Source organism: Bufo bufo, chromosome 1 (genome assembly GCF_905171765.1).
Source record: "Bufo bufo chromosome 1, aBufBuf1.1, whole genome shotgun sequence".
Taxonomy (NCBI): domain Eukaryota; kingdom Metazoa; phylum Chordata; class Amphibia; order Anura; family Bufonidae; genus Bufo; species Bufo bufo.
In genome coordinates this window covers 372,497,192-372,524,213 of record NC_053389.1, presented here as the reverse complement: position 1 = coordinate 372,524,213, position 27,022 = coordinate 372,497,192, and the positions used below count along the sequence as shown (strand labels likewise).

The following is a 27,022-nucleotide window of genomic DNA, read 5'->3' as shown; positions in this document are numbered from 1 at the left end:
GCCCGCCCCCTTAACAGTGGCCTATACTGGATCAGGGGCGTGTCCTTTTGAACATCTCACTCTAAGACAGCAGCACTGTATTGTCTGAGTGTGAGCTGCAGGGAGACAGTCACCCTCCCTCCCACCCCTGCAGCTGGTAGAAGTTGATTTTTACCTTCATTTTTTCAATCCCCGTTGGCGTGTGGAGGGGGCGTGGTCTAACCATATCAGGGGCGTGAGAATCTCTCAGGAACGGTACATTCTAGAGAGCCGAGATCCTGGTCTAAAACCTTCCCGGACACCTGATGTACCTGTTTGTCAAATTTCGCGACTGTGCGGATTCCTTTAGCGGACATACACACGCGCGCACACACACAGACACACACACACCTTTATATATATATATGTGTGTGTATATGTATATATACAATTTTTACATTTTTTTAAACTTTTTTTTGATTTTGAAACTATTTGAGGCTACAAAATCCAATTTTCTGTCTTTAATTCTTAACATAATTTTTTTTTTACATCCATTTAAGTGTCAGAATTTCTTATGTTGGCCTGCCACATGCTGGCCAAAATAAGAATTGCCGCTTAAATGCCCTAGATCTCTTCAGCAAGACCTATAATAATAGTCTTTTATTTTATAGCGCCAACATATTCCGCAGCGCTTTACAGTTCATGGGTTCATGTACAAACAGTCATAAATAACATAGCAACAGACAAGTCAATAGGAATGAGGACCCTGCACGCAAGAGCTTACAATCTACGAGGTGATAGGGGTGACACAAAAGGTAGAATTGCTTGTTTTGTACAGTGGTCCAGCCATCTTGGGAGAATAGGGGAGCAGATATAAAGCTGCATGAGCCGGTCAGCAGTCAATATATGAAGTGCTTCTGGGTGCAGTGGAGGATCAGGTTCAGGAAATGATAAATGTGCTATATGGAGAGGTGTTAGATCAGGGCATGTGATAAGCCACTCTAAAAAGGTGTTTTTAGGGAGCACCTAAAACTGTGTATGTTGTGATTTAGCCTGATTTATTGGGGTAGGGAATTCCAGAGAACCGGTGCAGCTCAGGAGAAATCTTGGAGCCGGGAGTGAGAGGTTCTGATTATGGTGGAAGTCAGTCGTAAGTCTGAACGGAGAGCACAGGTAGTGTGGTCCAGCACTGTGGAGAGCTTTGTGGGTGAGGACAATCAGTTTAAATTGGATTCTATAGTGTACAGGTAAGCAGTGCAATGACTGGTGGAGGCATCAGAGTAGCGGTTGGACAGATAGGTGACCCAGGATTCTGCATTAAGAATAGATTGGAGTGTGGAAAAGTCTGGTGAGGGGGAGGCCAATTAATAGTGAGTTGCAGTAATCGAGGTGGCAATGGATCAGGTCAACAATGAGAGTTTTTGTTTCCATAGTGAGAATGGGCGGATTCTAGTGATGTTTTTGAAGTGCAGGCGACATGAGCGAGAGAGAGATTGAATATAGGGGGTGTAAGAAAGATCAGTTTCAGACATCACCCCGAGACAGTGGGCGTGCTGCCGCCTAGGAGTGATGATGGTGTCGCACACTGAGATGGAGATATCAGGTTTTGGGAGGTCAGTAGATGGAGAGAACACAAGAAGTTCAGTTTTTGAAAGATTTAGTTTCAGATAGAGTTGACATAATGTTAGAGACGGCAGAGAGACGGTCACTGGTCTTCTGTAGCGCATTTAAATTAATTACCGGCATCCTCATTAACCCTTTAGATACCGTGATCTCATGTGATCATGGCATCTAAAGGCTTTAATTACCTTGATTGGCATTATAGCTGTTTGAAACAGCAGAGACCCACCAGCCATGACTCCCACTGCGCGTGTGAGTGGGCACCATGTTTGTCCATTACTACAGCGCCATACATGGTAGCGAAGGGGTTAATTTGGTATTTTTTCTGTGGTGCTGTCCTGGGGGAAATCCTAGAAACTGAGTTAGTCCTACCGGTAATTGGTTTTACAGGAGTCCAACATGACAGCACCCTTATTACCCTCCCTAAAACGCTAAAGAATAACAGTGTGATGCAATATTGTGAGTTTTAAATGATTAGCATCTACCTGTTGTAGTAATTTGGAAAAACACTAGAGAGGGGGATGGGCATGGGCCTATTACCACCTCCTGTGATGCTTTCACCTGGAAAACTAGTTTTATTTTTTTCTCCTTTTATTGAGCTAAATATTCTCCTCTTGCAGGAGGAAAAGGCTTATGTATTGTTGGCGGGGAAGAAATGGTTTGGGAGGAGTGGTTCTAGGAAAAATCTGTTGCTTGGAAGATGCAGGTCAAATGGTGGGGTTAGATGGTTTTCTGTGGGTGCTGGGAGTGTTGCGATGTGTCCTTCAGGGGTTGGTGGGGATGGTGTGTTGGGAGGTGCAAGATGGGAGAGGAAAAGAGAGAGAATCCCCCTGGCCTTTTTTTCATTCTTTCGTTCTTTTTTTTTCCCTCTCAAGTTAATATGTCGATAAGAATTGTGGGGTCTTGGAGACAGGATCAAGAGATGTGCTGTTTTATTTGATTAATAGGGTAACTAAGAGATGGGCATTACACGTCTTCCACTCTACATGCTCTAGTTATTCTGGAGGGGTTATAGTATTTATGGAAGTATTTATTTTGTTTGTGAGCAATCCTTTATTGATAAAGAAGGAAGATATGTGACAAATTGGCTAGTGTGACGTGCATTCTTGCTTTTGTTCATATCCCTCCCCCTTTTCTGCGCATATACTGGGCCTCTTTTTGTCATTTATGGGGCAAAAGGAAGATTTTATTACACTTATTATCGGAGACTTTAACCCTTTCTACCCCGGGCCAGTTTTTACCTTCCTGCCCAGGCCATTTTTTGCAAATCGGACATGTCACTTTGTGGTAATAACTTTGGAACACTTTTACTTATCCTGGCAATTCTGAGATTGTTTACTCGTGACACATTGTACTTCATGGCACTAGTAAATTTAAGTCAATATATTTTTTCCTTTATTTATAAAAAAATAAATAAAATTTTCTAAATTTGAATTTCTCTACTTCTAAGACGGATAGTAATAACTCATAAAATAGTTGTCATCATTCCTCATATGTTAACATTTACAAAATGATGCCAACATAAACTAATTAAATTTTTTTAGGACGTTAGAAGGCTTAGAATTTTAGAAGCCGTTTTTCTAATTTTCAACAAAATTTCCAAAACCATTTTTTTATTCACCAATTCAGATATAAAGGGATTTTGAGTGGCTTACATAATGGAAACCATCTATAAATTATCCCATTTTAGAAACTACACCCTTCAAATTATTCAAAAGCTGAAGTTAAAAACTTTGTTAACCCTTTAGGTGTTCCACTAGAATTAAAGGAAAATGGTGGCGAAATGTAAATAATTCATATTTTTCACGTTGATCAATTTTTTATTGCAACACAGCAAGGGTTTACAGCAAAATAAACTTCAATATAAATTACTCTGATTCTGCAGTTTACAGAAATACCCCATATGTGGTGGTAAACTGCTCTATGGGCATTTGGCAGTGGTCAGAAGTAAAAGAGCGCCATATGGATTTTGGAGGCAGATTTTGCTAGAATGCACCATTAGGCACCATTTTGTCATTTTGTATTTAAAGAAACCCTGACGTACCCCTACAGTGGAAACCCTCAAAAAGTGACCCCATTTTGGAAACTACACCCTTCAAAGAATATATTAAGGGTTGGTACTGTGCACTTTGACCCCCTAAGCGTTTTACGAATTTGGAAACACTTGGCTGTGACTTCTTCCAATAAAATGTTGCTTTAGCCCCAAATTTTTCATTTTCACAAGGGGTAACAGGAGAAAAAGCACCCCATAATTAATTACCCATTTTTTCCTGAATACAGCAACACTCCATATGTGGTGGTTAACTGCTGTTGGGGCACACGGCAGGATTCAGAAGAGAAGGAGCGCCATATGGCTTTTGCAGCGCAGATTTTGATGGATTGGTTTACAGGTGCCATCACCTGAGGGGGCATCTCATGTGAATTTTTTAGATCAGGTTGTTATGGATGCAGCAATACCCAATGTGTCTATTGTTCTTATTTTTAAGTTTTGCACAGTAAAAGGTGACCAAAAAATGGATGTTTTGGCACTTTTTTTTCTTTTTTTACTGTGTTCACTTGATGAGGCTGATCATGTGATATTTTTATAGAGCTGGTCGATACGGACGCGGCGATACCTAATATGTCTACTTTTCTCTTTTTTTTTTTTAAATGACTTAATTATGGGAAAAGAGCACTTTTTTTCACAGCAGCACGGGGACCCGATGAGTACGGGGAGGGAGTCCTCCCCTCCACACACACCGCACATGCCGCGGTCAGTGCTGACCACGTCAAAGTGAGGGTTAATGCGCCGGCATCTGTGTTTCTGCCGATGCATACAGCAGGGGTCCGGCTAACGGTAACAGCCGGTCCCCTGCAGCTGATCGGGTGCGCGTAGCTCCTGCACCTGCCTGATCAGTGCGCCGTAGTACTATAACGGCGCTGGTCGGGAAGGGGTTAATTGTGTTATGGAACCCAGATTGTATCAGTTTTCACTTAGAGAAGTTGGCTCTGTCTTTGGTCCATGGCTCCCCATTTCATTGTTTCTGTCAGTAAATTGGATTTGTAGATGTTTGGAGGGCTGGGACTGGGGTGGGAAGCATATTCCTGTTTTAGTAAATTGGTGGGTTCTTTACCTAGAATTGATTTAGCCTTAATATTACATAGTAACATAGTACATAAGGCCGAAAAAAGACATTGGTCCATCCAGTTCGGCCTGTTATCCTGCAAGTTGATCCAGAGGAAGGCAAAAAAAAAAAACTGTGAGGTAGAAGCCAATTTTCCCCACTTTAGGGGAATAAAAAATTCCTTCCCGACTCCAATCAGGCAATCAGAATAACTCCCTGGATCAATGACCCCTCTCTAGTAGCTATAGCCTGTAATATTATTACGCTCCAGAAATACATCCAGGCCCCTCTTGAATTCCTTTATTGTACTCACCATCACGACCTCCTCAGGCAGAGAGTTCCATAGTCTCACTGCTCTTACCGTAAAGAATTCTTTTCTATGTTTGTGTACAAACCTTCTTTCCTCCAGACGCAGGGATAAATAGATGATGGGATAGATCTCTGTACTGACCCCTGATATATTTATACATATTAATTAGATCTCCCCTCAGTCGTCTTTTTTCTAAAGTGAATAACCCTAATTTTGATAATCTTTCAGGGTACTGTAGTTTCCCCATTCCAGTTATTACTTTAGTTGCCCTCCTCTGGACCTTCTCCAGCTCTGCTATGTCTGCCTTGTTTACAGGAGCCCAGAACTGTACACAGTACTCCATGTGTGGTCTGACTAGCGATTTGTAAAGTGGTAGGACTATGTTCTTATCACGGGCATCTATGACCCTTCTGATGCAACCCATTATCTTATTTGCCTTGGCAGCAGCTGCCTGACACTGGTTTTTGCAGCTTAGTTTGCTGTTTATTAAAATTCCTAGATCCTTTTCCATGACAGTGTTACCAAGTGTTTTACCATTTAGTATGTACGGGTGACTTGCATTATTCCTTTCCATGTGCATAACTTTACATTTGTCAGTGTTAAACCTCATCTGCCACTTATCTGCCCAAGCCTCCAATCTATCCAGATCCCTCTGTAGTAGTATACTGTCTTTTTCAGTGTAAATTACTTTACATAGTTTAGTGTCATCTGTGAAAATTGATACTTTACTATGCAAGCCTTCTACAAGATCATTAATAAATATATTGAAGAGAATAGGGCCCAATACTGACCCCTGAGGTACCCCACTAGTGACAGCGAGCCAATCTGAGTGTGTACCGTTAATAACCACCCTCTGTTTTCTATCATTGAGCCAGTTACTTACCCACATACAGACGTTTTCTCCCTGTCCGAGCATTCTCATTTTATATACTAACCTTTTATGTAATACAGTGTCAAATGCTTTGGTGACGTCCAGATATACGACATCCATTGATTCGCCGCTGTCATGTCTAGAACTTACCTCCTAATAGAAACTGATTAAATTAGTTTGGCATGACCGATCCCTCACAAAGCCATGCTGATATGGCGTTATTTGCTTATTTCCGTTGAGATGCTCTAACATAGCATCTCTCAGAAAACCTTCAAACAGTTTACCCACAACAGATGTTAAACTTATCGGCCTATAGTTTCCAGGCTCTGTTTTTGGACCCTTTTTGAATATTGGTACCACATTTGCCATGCGCCAATCCTGTGTGACATTCCCTGTCAGTTTAGAGTCCGCAAATATCAGAAATAAGGGTTTGGCTATGACATTACTTAATTCCCTTAGGATACGGGGGTGTATGCCACCCGGTCCTGGTGATTTGTCTATTTTAATCTTTTTAAGTCGCTGATGTACTCCTTCCTGGGTCAGACAGGACACTTTTAATGGGGAATTTATTTTTACATTCTGCATGTCATCTGACAGTTTATTTTCCTCAGTGAATACATTGGAGAAAAAATATTTAACAGCTTTGCTTTCTCCTCGTCGCTCTCTGCGACTCCCCCCTCACTACTCTTTTAAAGGGCCGACACCTTCAGATTTATACTTTTTAACATTTATATAATTGAAGAGCATTTTAGGGTTAGTTTTACTCTTGTTGGCATTTAATCTCTCGGTCTCTAGTTTGGCCGCTTTTATTTGTTTTTTTTACATGTTCTATTTTTTTTCCTTATAGTTTTTCAGTGCTTCCGTGCTACACTCCTGTTTTAGTGATTTATATGCTTTCTTTTTGTCATTTATTGCTTTCTTTACAGTTCTATTTATCCACATTGGTTTCTTTTTGTTCCTTAACCTTTTATTCCCATACGGTATGTACCTTTCACAAAGAGATTTTAGGATGTTTTTAAAGATATCCCATTTTGTGGCTGTATTTTTTTATTTTTGAGGACTTTGTCCCAGTTAGTTAGGCCTATGGGCTCTCTTAGTTGGCTAAATTTAGCTTTTTTGAAGTTTGGTATTTTTGTTTCTCTCTGTAGAAACGCTCTTTTGAATTATAATTGGAAGGTTATTACTTTATGGTCACTATTTCCCAGGTGTCCCCCAACCTGCACGTCTGTTGTTCTGTCAGGCCTATTGGTTAATACTAAGTCCAGTATGGCCGTCCCTCTAGTCGGGTCCTGAACCAGTTGGGAGAGGTAATTGTCTTTGGTTATTGCCAAGAACCTGTTTCCCTTATGAGATATACAAGTTTCAGTTTCCCAGTCTATATCTGGGTAGTTGAAGTCCCCCATAATAACCACCTCATTATGATTTGCCGCCTCGTCTATCTCGTTTAGTAGTAGATTTTCTGTGGACTGGTATATTAGGTGGTTTATAGTAAACTCCTATTAGTAATTTATTGTTGTTTTTAGCTCCATGTATCTCTACCCACAGTGACTCCACATGTTCATGTCCCTCACTTATATCTTCACGGCAAACCCCTCCCCCTCTCCTGTTTTGACGATCCTTTATAAACAGACTGTAACCTTGTACATTAACCGCCCAGTCATAGCTATCATCCAGCCATGTCTCAGTTATTCCCACTATGTCATAGTCCTCCTCACACATCACTAATTCCAGCTCGCCAGTTTTATTAGTCAGGCTTCTGGCATTAGTATACATACATTTGAGAGGTTTATGTATATTTTTTACCCTACACCTTTCCTTCTGAACTGTTCTAGTCCCTCCTTCCATTCCTCCCCCAGTCCCACTACATTGCCCCCGGTCTCTATCTGCCCTATCTTCCCCTCCTATAATGTAATTTCCCTCCTTCCCAGTCCCTATTTTAAACACTCCTCCAACCTTCTAGCCATCTTTCTCCCCAGCACAGCTGCCCCTTCCCCATTGAGGTGCAGCCCGTCCCTACGATAGAGCCTGTAGCCGAAAGAAAAGTCGGCCCAGTTCTCCAGGAACGCAAACCCCTCCTTACTACACCAGTTCTTGAGCCACTTGTTAATCTCCCTAATCTCCCACTGCCTTTCTTGTGTGGCTCGTGGTACAGGCAGTATTTCGGAAAATACTAACTTTGAGGTCCTTGCCCTAAGCTTTTGACCTAAATCCCTCAAATCATTTTTAAGGACTCTCCACCTACCTCTAACTTTGTCATTGGTTCCGATATGGACCATGACCGCTGGATCTTCTCCAGCCCCTCCCAGTAATCTGTCAACCCGATCCGCGATGTGTCGAACTCTAGCGCCAGGAAGACAGCACACTGGCGATTTACGGTCTTTGTGACAGATTTCCCTATCTGTTCCCCTAATAATGGAATCTCCCACTACCAGCACCTGTCTGGCCTGCCCTGCTCTCCTGGTTCCCTGCTTACTGGAGCTGACATTCCCCTCACTGGCAGAGAAAATTTGCCGGCTGCAGCAGTGCCTTCCCTGGACTGACATTCCCCTCATCTGCCAAACTTGCAAACTTGTTGGGGTGTGTCAGATCAGGGCTAGCCTCCCTGGCACTCTTCCCTCTACCCTGCTTTCTAACTGTTACCCAGCTAGCTACCTCACTTTCCTCAGCCTCCTCCCCGTCACCCTCCCCCTCATCTACCCAAAGAGTGCTTGCTCGGTGAGAAGCAAACTCTTTTGCAAATTGTCAATGCCTCTCAGTGTTGCAGCTTGCCCGTTTAGAGACTCGATTTGCGATTCCAAACGGGTAATTATATATACATATACATATATATATATATATATATATATATATATATATATATATATATATAGATATACACCCTCGAACGGCAGTTCCAGGACTGCATACATCATGCCAGATGTGCACTGGACTGCGTTGTCAATTGTGCAACACATACTAAATGGGGATTACAACAGTAAAAAAGTAAAACGGTAAATATGAAATAGAATTAGATCCTGTCTGCTGTAGTTGCAGGACTACCTAGAATTAAGCCAACAACACACAAGGAAATGATATCCAACCTTAGTTTCCAACTCCTTTTTTTTTTTTTTTTTTTAAACTCCACTTAACCCCTTAAGGACTCAGCCCTATTTCACCTTAAGGACTTGGCCATTTTTTGCAAATCTGACCAGTGTCACTTTAAGTGGTGATAACTTTAAAACGCTTTGACTTATCCAGGCCATTCTGAGATAGTTTTTTCATCACATATTGTACTTCATGACACTGGTAAAATGAAGTAAAAAAAAAAAATCATTTTTATTTAGAAAAAATACCAAATTTACCCATAAATCTTTTTAAAATTGCAAATTTCCAAGTTTCAATTTCTCTACTTCTATAATACATAGTAATACCTCCAAAAATAGTTACTTTACATTCCTCATATGTCTACTTCATGTTTGGATCATTTTGGGAATGATATTTTTTTTTTTGGGGATGTTATAAGGCTTAGAAGTTTAGAAGCAAATCTTGAAATTTTTCAGAAATTTTAAAAAACCCAATTTTTAGGGACCAGTTCAGGTCTGAAGTCACTTTGCGAGGCTTACATAATAGAAATCACCCAAAAATGACCCCATTCTATAAACTACACCCCTCAAGGTATTCAAAACTGATTTTAAAACTTTGTTAACCCTTTAGGTGTTCCACAAGAATTAATGGAAAATAGAGATACAATTTCAAAATTTCACACTTTTGGCAGATTTTCCATTTTTATATATTTTTTCTTTTACAAAGCAAGGGTTAACAGCCAAATCAAACTTAATATTTATGGCCCTGATTCTGTAGTTTACAGAAACACCCCATATGTGGTCGTAAACCGCTGTACGGGCACACGGCAGGGCGCAGAAGGAAAGGAATGTCATACGGTTTTTGGAAGGCAAGTTTTGCTGGACTGTTTTTTTTGACACCATGTCCCATTTGAAGCCCCCTGATGCACCCCTAGAGTAGAGACTCCACCCCTCAAGGTATTCAAAATTGATTTTACAAACGTCATTAACCCTTTAGGTGTTCCACAAGTGTTATTGGCAAATGGAGATGAAATTTCAGAATTTCAATTTTTTGACAAATTTTCCATTTTAATCCATTTTCCCCAGTATCAAAGCATGGGTTAACAGCCAAACCAAACTCAATATTTATGTCCCTGTTTCTGTAGTTTACAGAAACACCCCATATGTCAGGCATGGCCAACCTGCGGCTCTCCAGCTGTTGTAAAACTACAACTCCCAGCATGCCCTGCTGTAGGCTGATAGCTGTAGTCAGTCTGAGCATGGTGGGAGTTGTAGTTTTGCAACAGCTGGAGATACCAACCTGAGGCCATCCCTGCCATATGTGGTCGTAAACCGCTGTACGGGCACACGGCAGGGCGCAGAAGGAAAGGAATGCCATACGTTTTTTGGAAGGCAGGTTTTGCTGGACTGTTTTTTTTTACACCATGTCCCTTTTGAAGCCCCCCTGATGCACCCCTAGACTAGAAACTCCAAAAAAGTGGCCCCATTTTAGAAACTACGGGATAGGGTGGCAGTATTGTTGGTACTAGTTTAGGGTACATATGATTTTTGGTTGCTCTATATTACTCTCTTTATGAGACAAGAAATAGCTTTTTTGGCACCGTTTTTATTTTTTGTTATTTACAACATTCATCTGACAGGTTAGATCATGTGATATTTTTATAGAGCCGGTCGATACGGACGCGGCGATACCTAATATGTATATTATTATTTTTTTATTTATGTAAGTTTTACACAATGATTTCATTTTTGAAGCAAAAAAATCATGTTTTAGTGTTTCCATATTCTGAGATCCATAGTTTTTTCAGTTTTTGGGCGATTATCTTAGGTAGGGTCTTATTTTTTGCGGGATGAGATGACGGTTTTATTGGCACTATTTTGGGGTGCATATGATTTTTGATCACTTGCTATTACACTTTTTGTGATGTAAGGTGACAAAAAATGGTTTATTTAGCAGTTTTTATTTTTTACGGTGTTCATCTGAGAGTTTAGGTCATGTGATATTTTTATAGAGCCAGTCGATGCGAATGCAGCGATACCAAATATGTATACTTTTTTTGGTAAGTTTTACACAATAACAGATAAAAAATAAATAAATAATGTTTTAGTATCTCCATATTCTGAGCCATAGTTTTTTTTATTTTTTGGGCGATTGTCTCAGGTAGGGGCTCTTTTTTTGCGGGATGAGGTGACGGTTAGATTGGTACTATTTTGGTGGGCAAACGCCTTTTTGATCGCTTGCTGTTGTACTTTTTGTGATGTAACGTGACATAAAAATGGTTTATTTAGCACAGTTTTTATTTTTTATTTTTTACGATGTTCATCTGAGGGGTTAGATCATGTGATATGTTTATAGAGCTGGTCGATACGGACACGGCGATACCTAATATGTATACTTATTTTTTTGGTCCCCTATTTTTTTTTACCAAACTTTGGGGAAAATGACATTTTTGTTTATTTTTACTTGAAACTTAAAAAAAATTTTTTTTGGGGGGGGGGGGGGGACTTTATTTTTTAAACTTTTTTTTCCACTTTATTTTTTGTCCCACTTTGGGACTTGATCTTTGGGGGGTATATTCCTTTACAATGCATTCCAATACTTCTGTATTGGAATGCATTGGCTGTATGAGTAATATTGTGTGTATTACTCATACAGCTTCCGGCCTGTGAGATCGGGCTGGATCTCACAGGCTCTTCACCGGAAGGCAGCGCGATGCCTTCCTCAGACATCGCGCTGCCTTCCATGCCATCGGGTCCCCCCCACAGCCGCATGGGGACCCGGTGGCACCGCGCACATCTGCCGCAGGTAAAGCCGCAAATCGCCCGTCGTTGTGACAGGATGCCCGCTGAATGATTTCCTTAAGTATCGGGACAACATGCCGTACCGGTACTTCATGTGTCCGGAAGAGGTTAAGAATCGGTCGTAAGGTCACACTCTCACGAATATATAGGTTGATGGCATGGAGTTTATATATGAATATAGTTCATAGGTTATATATTACTCCCCTTGTTATGAATAAGATGAGAATAATGTCTACAATGTAATAATCAATTGGCTGATTTTTTTTATATTTACTTTGTCCACAGCTAAGACAATTCCAGGGTTTGATATCTAAGGTTATAAAAGATGATCTCTCAGAAGTTAATTGTAGCAAGATGAAGGGAGTACTTCTTACTAAGTTAATGTTTTTGGCCAGATTACTAATTACACATGTTTGGTTCTCAAAAGATACTCCAGATTTTAATTTGTGGCTCAATATGGTAAACCAAGTGAAGTAATATGAATGTATTCTATATAATGAGAGAAACTACTTGAAAAAGTGGGAAAATATCAGGGCTTTTTGGGATATAATTAGTAATACTGCCCAAAGTGAGATTTTCTTTTTCTACTTCACTTGCACCCCATGCCCTATACCTCTATTCCCCCTCCCCAGTCCCCGACTGAAATGTTTATTCGCTAAATAGATAAGGCCGCACTGCAATGGGACTTGGTTAAAATGGGTTAGGATTATTTACATGAATTATGCTGACTTATTCTTGTGTTGTTTTTTTTAGTATATATATTCACACATACTAGCAGGCGCCGCTCCGTTCTCCCGTTATAGCCTCCGGTATCTTCATAGTTAGGCTCCACCCAGGGGAACCTGCCGGCGTCTCATTCTCCTATGCTGTAGCGCTGGCCAATTGCAGCGCTCAGCTCATAGTCTGAGAGTTTTTTTTTTCTCATCCCATGCAGCGCTACAGCATGGGATGAGACGCCGTCAGGTTCCCCTGGGTGGAGCCTAACTATGAAGATACCGGAGGCTATAACGGGAGAACGGAGCGGCGCCCAGGTATAACAGTAACTGCAGGGAGATCCCTGGGCGCCGCTCTACATGTCTGTATAGTTAGTTTAGATGTTTTATTCTGGTGAAAGGTCCTCTTTAACTTTGACTTTCACAGCAGTCTGCCCCCTTAAGTGACCTCCACATAGGTCCCCCCTCTTAACAATGAGATCCGCAGCACCTTGTCCCCTTAACAGTGACCTCCAAAGTACGCCGATTCTATAACAGTGACCTCCACAATGGCCCATCCCCTTAACAGTGACCTCCACAGACTCCCGTCCCCTTTACACTGACCTACATAATAGCCCGCCCCTTAAGTCACCCAACAATGCCCCACCCCCTTAAAAATAACCCGGCTCCTTAACAGTGACCGCCACAGTGATCTACCCCTTAACAGTGACCTTTACAGGGCTCCTCCCTTAACATTGACCTCCACAGCCGCCCACCTCCTTAACAGTGACCTGCCCCCTTTGAGTGCCCCCACTTTGTCACGACCCCTTAAAGGGTTTCTGTCACCACTCTTTTCACTATTAAACAGGCTGAAATTATACATGTACAATTGTTACCCGAATTTAACTCTGCTATTCTATTTTATTTATTTTTTTCCCCCAGTGTGCCCCCGTTTTTGTGCAATTATAAGCCCCCTTGCAGACGACCGTTGCTCCCACAGCGAGTCCTCAACGCAGATCCCTGCCTGACCTCCCAGCTAGGGGTGGGCGATATAGACGATATAGGCGATATGCGATATAAATTTGTGCCACGATATGGATTTTGAGCATATCGCCTATATCGCCGGACCGCGATATGATCGCGCTCTCTGCGCGCACCATCTTCTCCTGAGACGGCACAGTGGAGAAGGAGAGCCACTGTGCGCGGCTGCCGCTGACCACCAATGACAAAAGAGGAGGAGGGGAGGGACTGACTGTAAATCATTGAGTTTTCACGATCTGTGAGCGCCGTGAAAACTCAAATCTGATGGTATATTCTAACCCCCAGGCGTTCCCATGGTGACAGGGACGCTTGCCTGGGGGTTAGACTATACAGGGCCACGCCGCCGACAGTAGAACATTTAAAAACTAATCAGTAACTTTAACTTTATTCATTGGTGATCTCTTTACTGTATACCTTACTAGGTCTTAGCTCCGATAACAGCAGGCAGTGCGGGCGGGCGGCGCTCACTCACTGACGTCACGCGCCTGCTCCTCCCACTAGGCGGCGCAGGCGCGTGACGTCAGTGAGTGAGCGCCGCCCGCCCGCACTGCCTGCTGTTATCGGAGCTAAGACCTAGTAAGGTATACAGTAAAGAGATCACCAATGAATAAAGTTACTGATTAGTTTTTAAATGTATTCCTGTGAGCGTTGGGGAGGGGGAGGGGGGGATCTGTGGATGGCACAGTTTAGGGGAGGGGGGGTGTCTGTGGATGGCACCGTTTAGGGGAGGGGGGGTGTCTGTGGATGGCACCGTTTAGGGGAGGGGGGGTGTCTGTGGATGGCACCGTTTAGGAGGGGGGGATCTGTGGATGGCACCGTTTAGGAGGGGGGGATCTGTGGATGGCAACGTTTAGGAGGGGGGGATCTGTGGATGGCACCGTTTAGGGGAGGGGGGGTGTCTGTGGATGGCATTGTTTAGGGGAGGGGGGGATCTGTGGATGGCACCGTTTAGGGGAGGGGGGGTGTCTGTGGATGGCATTGTTTAGGGGAGGGGGGGTGTCTGTGGATGGCACCGTTTAGGGGAGGGGGGGTGTCTGTGGATGGCACCGTTTAGGGGAGGGGGGGTGTCTGTGGATGGCACCGTTTAGGAGGGGGGGATCTGTGGATGGCACCGTTTAGGAGGGGGGGATCTGTGGATGGCACCGTTTAGGAGGGGGGGATCTGTGGATGGCACCGTTTAGGGGAGGGGGGGTGTCTGTGGATGGCATTGTTTAGGGGAGGGGGGGATCTGTGGATGGCACCGTTTAGGGGAGGGGGGGTGTCTGTGGATGGCATTGTTTAGGGGAGGGGGGGTGTCTGTGGATGGCACCGTTTAGGGGAGGGGGGGATCTGGGGATGGCACCGTTTAGGGGAGGGGGGGGATCTGGGGATGGCACCGTTTAGGGGAGGAGGGGATCTGGGGATGGCACCATTTAGGGGAGGGGGGGATCTGTGGATGGCACCATTTAGGGGAGGGGGATCAGCTCCCTGCTGTTGTGTGCACAAAGCACAGGGCAGCAGGGAGAGTGTAAAGTCCTATTCACCCTAATAGAGCTCTATTAGGGTGAATATGACAAGGGTTCGACGTTCTAGCCCTTAAGGAGACTAATAGTTATTAAATAAAATGTAAAAAAAAGTTTAAACACGCCCCCCCAAATATAGAAAACAATATATTGCGATATATATCGCATATCGCACATGCTTAAAATTATATCGCAATATAGATTTTAGGCCATATCGCCCACACCTACTCCCAGCGCTGCCGGGGGTCACATAGTATTATATTGATTTATGATGCTGTGTAACCTTTACAGTTCTGGAATGTATTGGATATCACTGGCATAATGCTGCCAGTGTTATCCAATACATTCCAGAACTGTAAGGGTTACATAGCATCATAAAACAATATAATGCTATATGAATCCCGTCAGTGCTGGGAGGTCAGGCGTGCTGCGATTCGGAACGCTCGTCTGCAAGGTGCCTAACTTTTAATATATACTAATTAGCCTTTAGAAGCGGGGGAGAGGGGGAGGGCGTTGCACCTGTTTTTAGAAGCTCTGTTCGCCCACCTCTTTCCACTCCCTTCTACTCTTGATTGACAGGGCCATGCCAGCGTTGGTCTCCTCCTGCCGGCCCTGTCTGCCGGAGAAATCTCACGCCTGCGCAGTCCAGTTCAGTATTCGGCGCAGGCGCAGTGAGGGAAGGACGCTCGCCAGCTGTCAGCTTCCTCACTGCGACGTATTCTACGCAGGCGCAGTGAGGAAGCGGGCGAGCGTCCTTCCCTCACTGCTCATGTGTCGAATGCTGAACGGGGCGACGCAGGCACGAGATTTCCCTGGCAGACAGGGTTGTTATGAGATCAACGCTGGCCTGGCCCTGTTAATCAAGAGTAGAAGGGAGTGGAAAGAGGTGGGCAAACCGAGCCTTTAGGAGCAGGGGCAACGTTCCCCCCTGCTCCTAGAGGCAAATTAGCATATAATCAAAGTTATAATTACCCAAAAACAGGGGCCCACTAGAAAAAAAAGAATAGCTGAGTTAAATTCATGTGACATTTGCACATGTATGATGTCGGCCTGTTTAATAGTGAAAAGTGTGGTGACAAAGACCCTTTAATATAAGGCCTCCACAGCACCCTGCCCCCTTAAAATGTGACATCCTTAGCACCTGGTCCCAGAACACTGACCTCAACAGCACCATGGCCCCTTAACCCCTTCAGGACACTGCCATTTTTCACCTTCAGGATGCAGCCTAATTTTGCAAATCTGACATGTTTCACTTTGTGGTAATAACTTTAAAACGCTTTTACTTATCCATGCCATTCTAAGATTGTTTTCTCGTCACATATTGCACTTGATGTCAGTGGCAAAATTAAGTCATAATATTTCATTCTAATTTTAAAAAATATAAATACATTTACCAAAATGTGGAAAAATTAGCAAATTTCCACATTTCAATTTCTCTACTTTTATAATAGATAGTAATACCTCCAAAAATAGTTATTACTTTACATTCCCTGTATGTCTACTTCATGTTTGGATCATTTTGAAAATGTAATTAATTTTTTTGGGGATGTTAGAAGGTGTAAAAGTTTAGAAGCAAATCTTAAAATTTTTAATAACATTTAAAAAAAAATTGTCACTTTGTGGGGCTTACATATTAGAAACCACCCATAAATCACCCCATTCTATAAATTACACCCCTCAAGGTATTCAAAACTGATTTTACAATCTTTGTTAACCCTTTAGGTGTTCCACAAGAATTAATGGAAAATAGATGCAATTTAAAAATTTCACTTTTTTGGTAGATTTTCCATTAAAAAATTTTTTTTTTTACTTTTACAAAGCAAGGGTTAACAGCCAAACAAAACTCAATATTTATGGCCCTGATTCTGTAGTTTACAGAAACACCCCATATGTGGTCGTAAACCACTGTACGGGCACACGGCAGGGCGCAGAAGGAAAGGAATGCCATACGTTTTTTGGAAGGCAGATTTTGCTGGACTGTTTTTTTTTTTTTGACACCATGTCCCATTTGAAGCCCCCCTGATGCACCCCTAGTGTAGAAACTCCCCAAAAAAATTTTTTTCACTTTATTTTTTCTCCCACTTTGAGACTTGAACTTTTGGGGGTCTGATCCTTTACAATGCATTCCAATACTTATTGGAATGCATGGGCTGTATGAGTAATACTGTGTGTATTTCTCATACAGCTTCCGGCCTGTGAGATCCAGGGGGATGGCTCTCACAGGCTCGTCACCGAAATGCAGCGCGATGCCTTCCTTAGACATCGTGCTGCCTTCTATGCCATCGGGCCCCCCCTACAGCCGCATGGGGACCCGATGGCACCACCCGCCGCAACCGCAGGTAAATGCCGCAAGCCGCAGGTCTGAATTGACCTGCGGTTTGCGGCAATCGCCGATAGGAGGGGGGGGGGGTGGTGTCACATGACCCCTCTGGCGTTGACAGGATGCCTGCTGAATGATTTCAGCGGGCATCCTGTTCCTATTAACCCCCACCGCAATGCACTTTTAAAGTTAGGACGTACCGGTACGTCCTGAATCCTTAAGGACTCGGCAAACATGGCATACCGGTATGTCCTACGTCCCTAAGGGGTTAAACTGCTGTACTGGCACACGGCAGGGCGCAGAAGGAAAGGAATGTCATATGGTTTTTGGAAGGCAGATTTCACTGGGATAATTTTAAGTTGCCATGTCACATTTGAAGACCCCCTTATGCAGCCCTACAGTAGAAACTCAAAAAAAAAGACTCCATTTTGGAAACTACAGGATAAGGTGGCAGTTTTGTTGGTGCTATTTTAGTGTACATATGATTTTTGGTTGCTCTATATTACAGTTTTTGTGAGGCAAGGTAACGAAAAAATTGCTGTTTTGGCACAGTTTTTATTTTTTATTTACAGTGTTCATCAGACAGGTTAGATCATGTGGTATTTTTATAGAGCAGGTTGTTACGGACGCGACAATACCAAATATGACATTTTTTCGGGTTGTTTATTTCAGTTTTACATATTAAAGCATTTTTGAAAAAATGATTTTAGTGTCTCCATATTCTGAAAGCCATAGTTTTTTTTTTTTTTTTGGGCGACTGTGTAGGGGCAAATTTTTTTCGGTATGAGATGTCGGTTTGATTGGTACTATTTTAGGGTGCATATGACTTTTTGATCGCTTGGTATTACACTTTTTGTGATGTAAGGTGACAAAAAATGGCTTTTTTGATGCACTTTTTATTTTATTTTTTTGACAGTGTTTACCTGAGGGGTTAGGTCATGTAATATTTTTATAGAGCCAGCTAAAACGGACGCAACGATACCGAATATGTATACTTTTTTTTTAAGTTTTGCATAATAATATCATTTTTGAAACAAAAAAAAAATCATGTTTTAGTGTATCCATAGTTTGAGAGCCATAGTGTTTTTATTTTTTGGTCGATTGTCAGGGGCTCATTTTTTGCGAGATGACGTGACTGTTAGATTGGTACTATTTTGGGGGGGAACCGCCTTTTTGATAGTTTGGTGTTGCACTTTTAGTGATGTAAGGTGAGAAAAAAGTATATATTTTTTTAGCACAGATTTTTTATTTTATTTTGTTGACTGTGCACCTGAGGGGTCATGTGATATTTTTGTAGAGCCCGTTGATACGGACGAGGCGATACCGAATATGTCTACTTTTTTTTTTTACTTTGTCCTTTATGCATGGCCAAAAAATAGACAAACAACAAACAGAAATTCATTTTTATAAATGATTTTATATATGTAGTATTTTTTGCTTTATAAGACAATGTTTTTAACCCCCAAAGTTGGGGGAACAAGTCAGTGCATCTTATAAAGCAATCGTGCCAAAAATCAAAATGGCCGACACTATTGCAGGGTCTCGGGAGTTTTCACGAAGCCTGCTCCTGAGCCTGCAAGTTAACTGTAGGGCGGGCAGACTGCTTCACTGAATGCTAAACTGCCTCCGCCAGTCCACACATCCTTACCACACAGCTTCCAGTTCTGCTCCATAACACTGGAGGAGAAGGAAAGCCCTTCACCTTCTCCTCTGGAAAGCCGCTTGTACTTTGCGCTGTTCGGCTGATTGGTGGTGAGCACTAATGGGAACTGCTGCTCCACTACCGCAACCACTGCTCTGCTGCTCCTGCTGTGAGAGTGAGAAATAGACGACAGCGTTTTTGTTGCCCTGTGCCCTAGCCTGTCACCTAAAGTTCCTGGGTGATTGCAACTCAGGGGCCAGTATAAAAATGAAGTGTGTGTTAAATATTACTATAACCTGCAGTACATAGATAGCTTTCTATGGATGAGGGGGGTTATAGTCCTATTTAGTATAAACACATGGCAATAACAGAACATTCCCTGGACAGTGTTTATATTAAATGACTATGACCCCCCGCCCCCTCCCACCGGAATGTACCCATGTACTGCAGTATATGGGTGGATTTCTGATGATATAGTATTATATTATAATAAACACTTAAGCAAATATTGGTACAGTTCCTGAACAGTGTCATCCGCAGATCCCCTCTCTCATAACAGTGCGTCATCCGCAGATCCCCTCGCTCATAACAGTGCGTCATCCGCAGATCCCCTCCCCATAACTGTGCGTCATCCGCAGATCCCCCCTCATAACTGTGCGTCATCCGCAGATCCCCTCTATAACTGTGCGTCATCCGCAGATCCCCTCTATAACTGTGCGTCATCCGCAGATCCCCCCTCATAACTGTGCTTTCATCCGCAGATCCCCCCTCATAACTGTGTGTCATCCGCATATCTCCCCCCATAACTGTGTGTCATCCGCATATCTCCCCCCATAACTGTGCGTTATCCGCAAATCTCCCCCCATAACTGTGCGTCATCCGCATATCTCCCCCCATAACTGTGCGTCATCCGCAGATCTCCTCCCATAACAGTGCATCATCCGCAGATTCCCCCATAAGTGTTAAAGTTATTAAAATTAACAAAATAAAATAAATAAATTGGTCTGGAGACATAATAAGGGGACACATTTTCTTAGTAGCTGTCATACTCCCAAACTAAGTAATGGAATTTATTACTTTTCATTTGATTTCTCTGCTACAGATAACCAATGGGACATCATCAGTGATTGTATCCAGAAAGCGCACATCTGATGGAAATTATGAGAAAGAGAAGGACTTGTGTATAAAAATTTTTGATCAGTGGTCTGAATCGGATCAGGTGGAGTTTGTGGAACATCTTATTTCTCGAATGTGTCACTACCAGCATGGACATATTAATTCTTACTTGAAGCCCATGTTACAACGAGACTTCATTACAGCATTGCCAGGTAAATGGAGATATAAACTGAAATGTTCACAACAACATTGGTAGCAAAAACAATTAAAAACAACAATAATGATTTGTCCATTTTCATATTGAGCCCTTTTTTTAATCTAAGGAGAGGAAATATTCAGTTTAGGCTCCATTCACACGTCCGCAAATGGGTCCGCATCCGTTCCGCAAATTTGCGGAACGGGTGCGGACCCATTCATTCTCTAGGGGGACAGAAAAGATGCGGACAGCACACAGTGTGCTGTCCGCATCCGCATTTCCGTGCCACGGCCCCGAACTTGCGTGCTTCGGCCCTGAAATTCCAGTCCCCGGCTCGGCAAAAAGTAGAACATGTCCTATTCTTGTCCGTAATTGCAGACAAGAATAGGCAGTTCTATGGGGGGTGCCGGCCCGGTGTATACACTACGGACGTGTGAATGGACCCTAAGAGGGGTTTTAGGTAGATGACGACTAAAGCTAATGTAGAAATCAGAATTTTTTTGTGGCTTTGTTATTTTTATAGAGACTAGAGATGAGCGAATTTCTTATTTTGAAATTTGTTTATACTTCATTTGTTGGTAAAAGGTGAATTGCGTTATGGATTCCGTTACCACGAGCCATAATGCAATTCTATGAGGGAATGAATATTGGAATGCCTTTAGAGGCATACCGTTACTCATTCCATCATAATAGAAGTCTATGGGCTGCAAAACTGATCCGTCCCATTTCCGTTATGCAGTGGAGTCCTTCTACCGTCATAAAATTGCGTTATGGTCTGTGGTAACGGAATCCATAACGCAATTCACCTTTTACCAACAAACGAAGTGTGAACAAATTTTATAAGGGGAAATTCGCTCATCTCTAATTATGACCTATTTAAAGTGGAACCTACCCATAAGGCTACTTTCAGACTAGCGTTCAGAGAGGATCCGTCTGGTGTCTGCACAGACGGATCCTCTCCTATAATGCAGACGTTTGGATCCGTTCTGAACGAATCCGTCTGCATTATAGTTTAGAAAAAATTCTAAGTATGAAAGTTGTTCAGACAGATCTGTCCAGACTTTACATTGAAAGTCAATGGGGGACGGATCCGTTTGAAAATTGAGCCATATTGTGTCAACTTCAAACGGATCCGTCCCCATTGACTTACATTGTAAGTCTGGACGGATCCGTTTGCCTCCGCACGGTCAGGCGGACACCCGAACGCTGCAAGCAGCGTTCAGGTGTCCGCTTGCTGAGCGGAGCGGAGGCTGAACGCTGCCAGACTGAGGCATACTGAGCGGATCCGCGTCCACTCAGAATGCATTAGGGCCGGACGGCTGCGTTCGGGGCCGCTTGTGAGCCCCTTCAAACGGAGCTCACAAGCAGAGCCCCAACGTTAGTGTGAAAGTAGCCTTAGTTTGTTCATTGACAGCAATTGTTTCTTAGTTTTTTTTAATTTTTTTTATTAGAGACTTCAACTCTTTGTATACAGATAGCTAATGTGAAATGTTGATTCAAAAGAGCATGTGCAATCCCATAATGCAAATTGACAACAAGTTAAATTGGTACAAAACTTGTTCCAACTGTTTGCTTGGACGTTGAAAAGTTGCATGCGTTTGTGAATAAATCCTTTATATTGACCACTGTGGGCTCTTGATGTCTAACCCCTTCCTGACAGGTTATTTTTGTAAATCCAACATGCCTCTTTGCGCAGAAATAACTTTTGAATGCTGTTAGGCTACTTTCACACTTGTGGTGTTTTTCCGGTATTTCGATCCAGCAGAACTCAATGCCAGAAAAAAAACATTTCTGTTTAGTCCCCATGCATTCTGAATGGATAGAGAACCGTTCTGGATGCCTTCCGGCAGCATTCTGTTTTGTGACCAGACACAAAACCCGTCCTAAAAACTGAGAAAATAGATCCGGCACTGAAAACAATGTAAGTCACTGACGGAGCTTTTTTTAGGAGCCTTTTGACTTCACACAACCGCATTCTAATGGAACAGATGCCTCTTGATGTGCAAAATTAAAACTGATCCGTTTAATTCCGGTTTTGAGATCCTCTGCAGGATCTCAATACCAGAATTAACCACACAAGTGTGAAAGTAGCCTTACTTGTCAAACGGAGGTTGTTTTTTTGGGACACATTGTATTTCCTGTTAGTTTTAAATTAGTGTTACTATGTTTTACCCTTTATAAAAAAAAAAAAAGAAATGGCAATTTTCAAAATTTTTATTTCTCTGCTTTTAAGACAGACAATTGCGCTTCATAAAATAGTTAGTTAATATTCACCATATGTCTACTTTATGTTGGCATCCGTTTCCAAAGCTCATTTTGTTTTTTTTAGATCATTAGAAGATTTAAAATTCCAAAATAGACTTTAGCCCATTAAAGAGGACCTTTCCTGACATGTCTGTTTTTATAGCTTTCCTCATGTAATAACAATTCTAGAGCATCTATTCTTATGGCTCTGTTATGCCAATCCTTTATTATTTCTACTAGAAGTTATGAATGAATTGCTATTAGCCTTCAGTAAGGGTACAGAGGGGAGGTAACCAGTTGGGGGGGTGTACCTGCACAGTCTGAAAATGGCAGCACTGATTGGATAGAGTCAGTCTGTACCTACACCCCCCCCCAACTTGTTAGCATCCCTCTGTATCCTTACTGAAAGCTAATAGCAATTCATTTATAACTTCTAGTAGAAATAATAAAGGAATAGCACAACATACAGACATAAGAATAAATGCTCCAGAATTATTACATAGGTAATGCATGTAGCTATTAAAACAGGCATGTCAGGAGTGGTGAAAGGTCTTCTTTAGCCCATAACGCCATATGGCGTTATGCATCTGTGTGTGTATGGAGCAGGCCTCTGCACCTGGCCCACCCCATACACGGCAGGTGCTGGCTGTATCATATAGCTGGCACCCGCCCGCACTGACAGGAAGGGGAGATTGCGCCGCCCCTGTCATTTAACCCCTCAGGTGCAGCGATCCACGCTGATCGCGGCTTCTGTGAGTGAAGACAGAGGGATGTGGCTCCGTCTTCATTCTGATCGTAGCTCCAGCAGTGAAATCGCAGGGCTCCGATCGGTTGCCATGACAGCCTTGATGCTGCTGAAGCGATCCAGGCCTGCCATGCCAATCTCCATGCTGAGCTAAGCCCGAGGCATAGCTCAGAATAGACAGTTTGAAAATCCTATTCACCCTAATAGATCTCTATTAGGGTGAATAGGAGAGGTGATCAAAAGATCCCATGTACTAGGCTGCTAAAGGGGCTAATAGTGTTAAAAAATAAAAAGTTAAAAAAAATAAAAAACACCAATATATTAAGTTTAAATAACCTCCTTTTCCCAATTTTACATATAAAAATATATAAACAATAAAAAAATATAAACATATTGGGTTTCACCACATCCAAAAATGTCTGAACTATTAAAATATATATTTTAAAAAAATCAAATGCAGTGAATGCTGTAACGGAAACAAAATGAAAAACACGCGATTTGCCATCTTTTTGTGATCACAATGTCTTGCATACAACAAAAATGGTACCAATAAAAACTACAGTTTGTTACACAAAAAACAAGTGATCATATACTGTAGCTCTGTAGACCGAAATATAAAAAAAATTATGGTTGTCAGAATATAGAGATGCAAAGAGATTTATTTTTATTTTTAAAGTAGTAAAACAATAAAACAATTATTCAAGTTATGTAGGGACATATTAGTATTGAGCCGCAGGACGTCAGGTCATTTTTAGTACATTGTGAACGCTGTCAAAACCCCAAAAACCTTGGTGGAATTAATTTTATTTCAATTTTGTTTTCTAATATAAGACATGGTAAATTAAACAGTGGCATTAAAAAATTTATCTTGTCCTGCAAAAAAAAGAAGCCCTCATATAGCTATGTGAACAGAAAAATAAAAAAGTTATGGCTATTGGAATATGGGGAGGAAAAATCCAAAATGTAAAAATTAAAATAGGCACGGTCTTTAAAAGGGTTAAGGGCCGATTCAGTTTTTAATCAAATCTCTTTTTATTTTCAAGCAAAGAAGAAAACCATTTCTTACATTACACCATGGAAATTATCGTGGTAAAATACAGTAGATTTCAAATTAGCAATAGTGACAGAACCACAGTTATTAAAAAGAAAGAGAAAAATGGTGGGAGAATAGGGAAGGTCACAAAAGGGGGGGGAAGTAGGAGGGGAGGAAAGGGAATGAAGGAGGAGGAAAGGGAATTAAAGAGCGGAATGAAGGAAACATTTGATGACGTTTTACAAATAAAAATAAGACTATGGAACAGACTTATAGAATTACTGGACCAAAATGTAAACAATAGAGCCTTACATATACAAAGACCACGGAATAATGAAAGAGAGGCACTTTAGGCACTTCTGTAACCACCTAATTAGGTAAATTAGCGTTCATCAAAATCAAATAGAAACAAAGATCAAATAGAAACAAAGATCAAATATTCCCCTCACCAGGGTACATAAACAAAGGAAGTATGCTTGGGACCCCAAAAACTTTTTTGGCCGATTCAGTTTTTAAGCCACTTTGGGTAGCTTACAGAATAGAAACCACCCATAAATGATCCCATTTTAAAGACTACACTCTTCAAATTATTTAAGACTTTCACTTTTTTTGGGCAAATTATTCATATTAATCCAATTTTTTCTGTAACACTGCAAAGGTAACAACTTGACAAACCTCAATATTTATTAGCATGATTCTTCAGTTTACTGAAACACCCCATAAGTGGCTGTAAACTTGTTTATGGGCAAACCACAGGGCTCTGACTAGAAGGAGCACCATATGGTTTATGGAGGGCAGTTTTGCTGGAATACATTTTGGGTGCTAGGTCACATTTGAAGAGGACCTGAGGTGGAAATGGTCAAGAAGTGACCCCATTTTGGAAATTACACCCCTCGGAGTGGTTTACTGAACACTTTAAAGGGACACTGACAGGCGAAATCAGCATATATAGTTAGATATATCACATTACAGGTCTTATAGAGTCTTTTAAAAGCATATAACTATCCCCCCTGTCCACCTTATAAAGAGCGAAATATAAAGTTTTATAACCTCCTTCTCCGTTTAGCAATCTGCCCAAGGGGCGGCGTTTCATGTGAAAATGCGCCCAGCCAGCCTTCCCAACTGCCGTTCTTAAGCCCCGCCCAGCTCATCATTATTCACTTCGCTGGGCGGGGCTAGAACTCTCCCCAGTCCCGATCCTGCGCAATTCAATCCTCCGGGCATCGTTCATGCCCAATCTTCTGCGCCTGCGCCCCGCCGTGCCGTCGGACGCACTATAATTAACCCCTTATATGATGTGAGTGAGCAGCGCTCTGAAGCGCTGCTCTGAACAGTGCATGGCTGAGGCAGCTGCAGCCTCAGCCATGCACTGTTCAGAGCAGCGCTTCAGAGCGCTGCTCACTCACATCATATAAGGGGTTAATTATAGTGCGTCTGACGGCGGGGCGCAGGCGCAGAAGATTGGGCATGAACGATGCCCGGAGGATTGAATTGCGCAGGCGCAGGATCGGGACTGGGGAGAGTTCTAGCCCCGCCCAGCGAAGTGAATAATGATGAGCTGGGCGGGGCTTAAGAACGGCAGTTGGGAAGGCTGGCTGGGCGCATTTTCACATGAAACGCCGCCCCTTGGGCAGATTGCTGAACGGAGAAGCAGGTTATAAAACTTTATATTTCGCTCTTTATAAGGTGGACAGGGTGGATAGTTATATGCTTTTAAAAGACTCTATAAGACCTGTAATGTGATATATCTAACTATATATGCTGATTTCGCCTGTCAGTGTCCCTTTAATCCCATCTTTTTTTCATAAAATTAAAAAACACTTGGCTGTAAAACAGAAAAATTGCATTTCTTCCAATAAAATGTTGCTTTAGCTCCATATTTTTCATTTTAACAAGCGCTAACAGGAAAAGAAGCACACCACAATTTGTTGCACATTTTCTTCTGAATACGGCAACACCCCATATGTGCTTGTAGAGTGCTGTATGGGTACACTGCATGGGTAAGAGCATCATTTGGCTTATGAAGGGTCGATTTCTCTGCAATAGTTTTCAGGTGCCATCGCATTCAAAGAAACCCTTAGGTATCCCTACAGTGGAAGATCGATTTATAAAGCACTGGCCAACAACTGCGGAGACTGAGGTCAAGTAAAAAAATAAACCCTTAAGAAGTGACCCGATTTTTGAACCCACACCCCTTATTATTCACCAAGGGGTGTAGTGACTGTTTGGCCCAACAGATCTTTTGCAAAAATTAATTCACAGCAGATGGTGCTGTGTAAAAATAGCAATATTTACACCGATATGCCATTTCAGTGCCATATATGTTAGGCCCATCATGTGCAGTGTGAAAAGTAAGCCCTCCTATTATTATGCTGTATTTCCTGAATTTATAACCATCCAAGATATGACCCTGATTGCCTGGACATACAACAGGGCTCAGGAGTAAAAAAGCACCGACATTTGAGGCCCAATGTGATTTAGGCTACTTTCACACTCTCGTTTTGCTGTCCGCTTGACGAAACTGAGCCAAACTGAACCGTCCTGGCACACAATGTACTGTATTTTTCACTTTATAAGATGCACTCCCCCCCCCCAACAAAAAAAAGTGGGTGTGGGGGGGGGGGGGTTCGGGGAGATGGGATGGCAGTGCGTCTTATAAAGCGATGGTGTCCTTTTTACATGGCTGACACTGATGTATCGCGGGCCGGTATTTTGCACAGCGTGGCCGGCGATACATCAGTTACATTTATGCGGGGTGGGAGGA

At 42.3% G+C, this 27,022-nt stretch overlaps 1 protein-coding gene across 3 annotated transcripts in view; it reads left to right on the top strand.

Moving 5' to 3' along the window:
* FBXW11 (F-box and WD repeat domain containing 11) overlaps positions 1 to 27,022 on the top strand; it is a 785,504-nt gene that overhangs the window by 256,171 nt on the left and 502,311 nt on the right. For all 3 annotated transcript variants that reach the window (XM_040404956.1, XM_040404965.1, XM_040404947.1), the window contains one exon: positions 20,027 to 20,252. In XM_040404956.1, the coding sequence (XP_040260890.1) occupies positions 20,027 to 20,252 (226 nt within the window). The remainder of the gene's footprint in view (positions 1 to 20,026; positions 20,253 to 27,022) is intronic.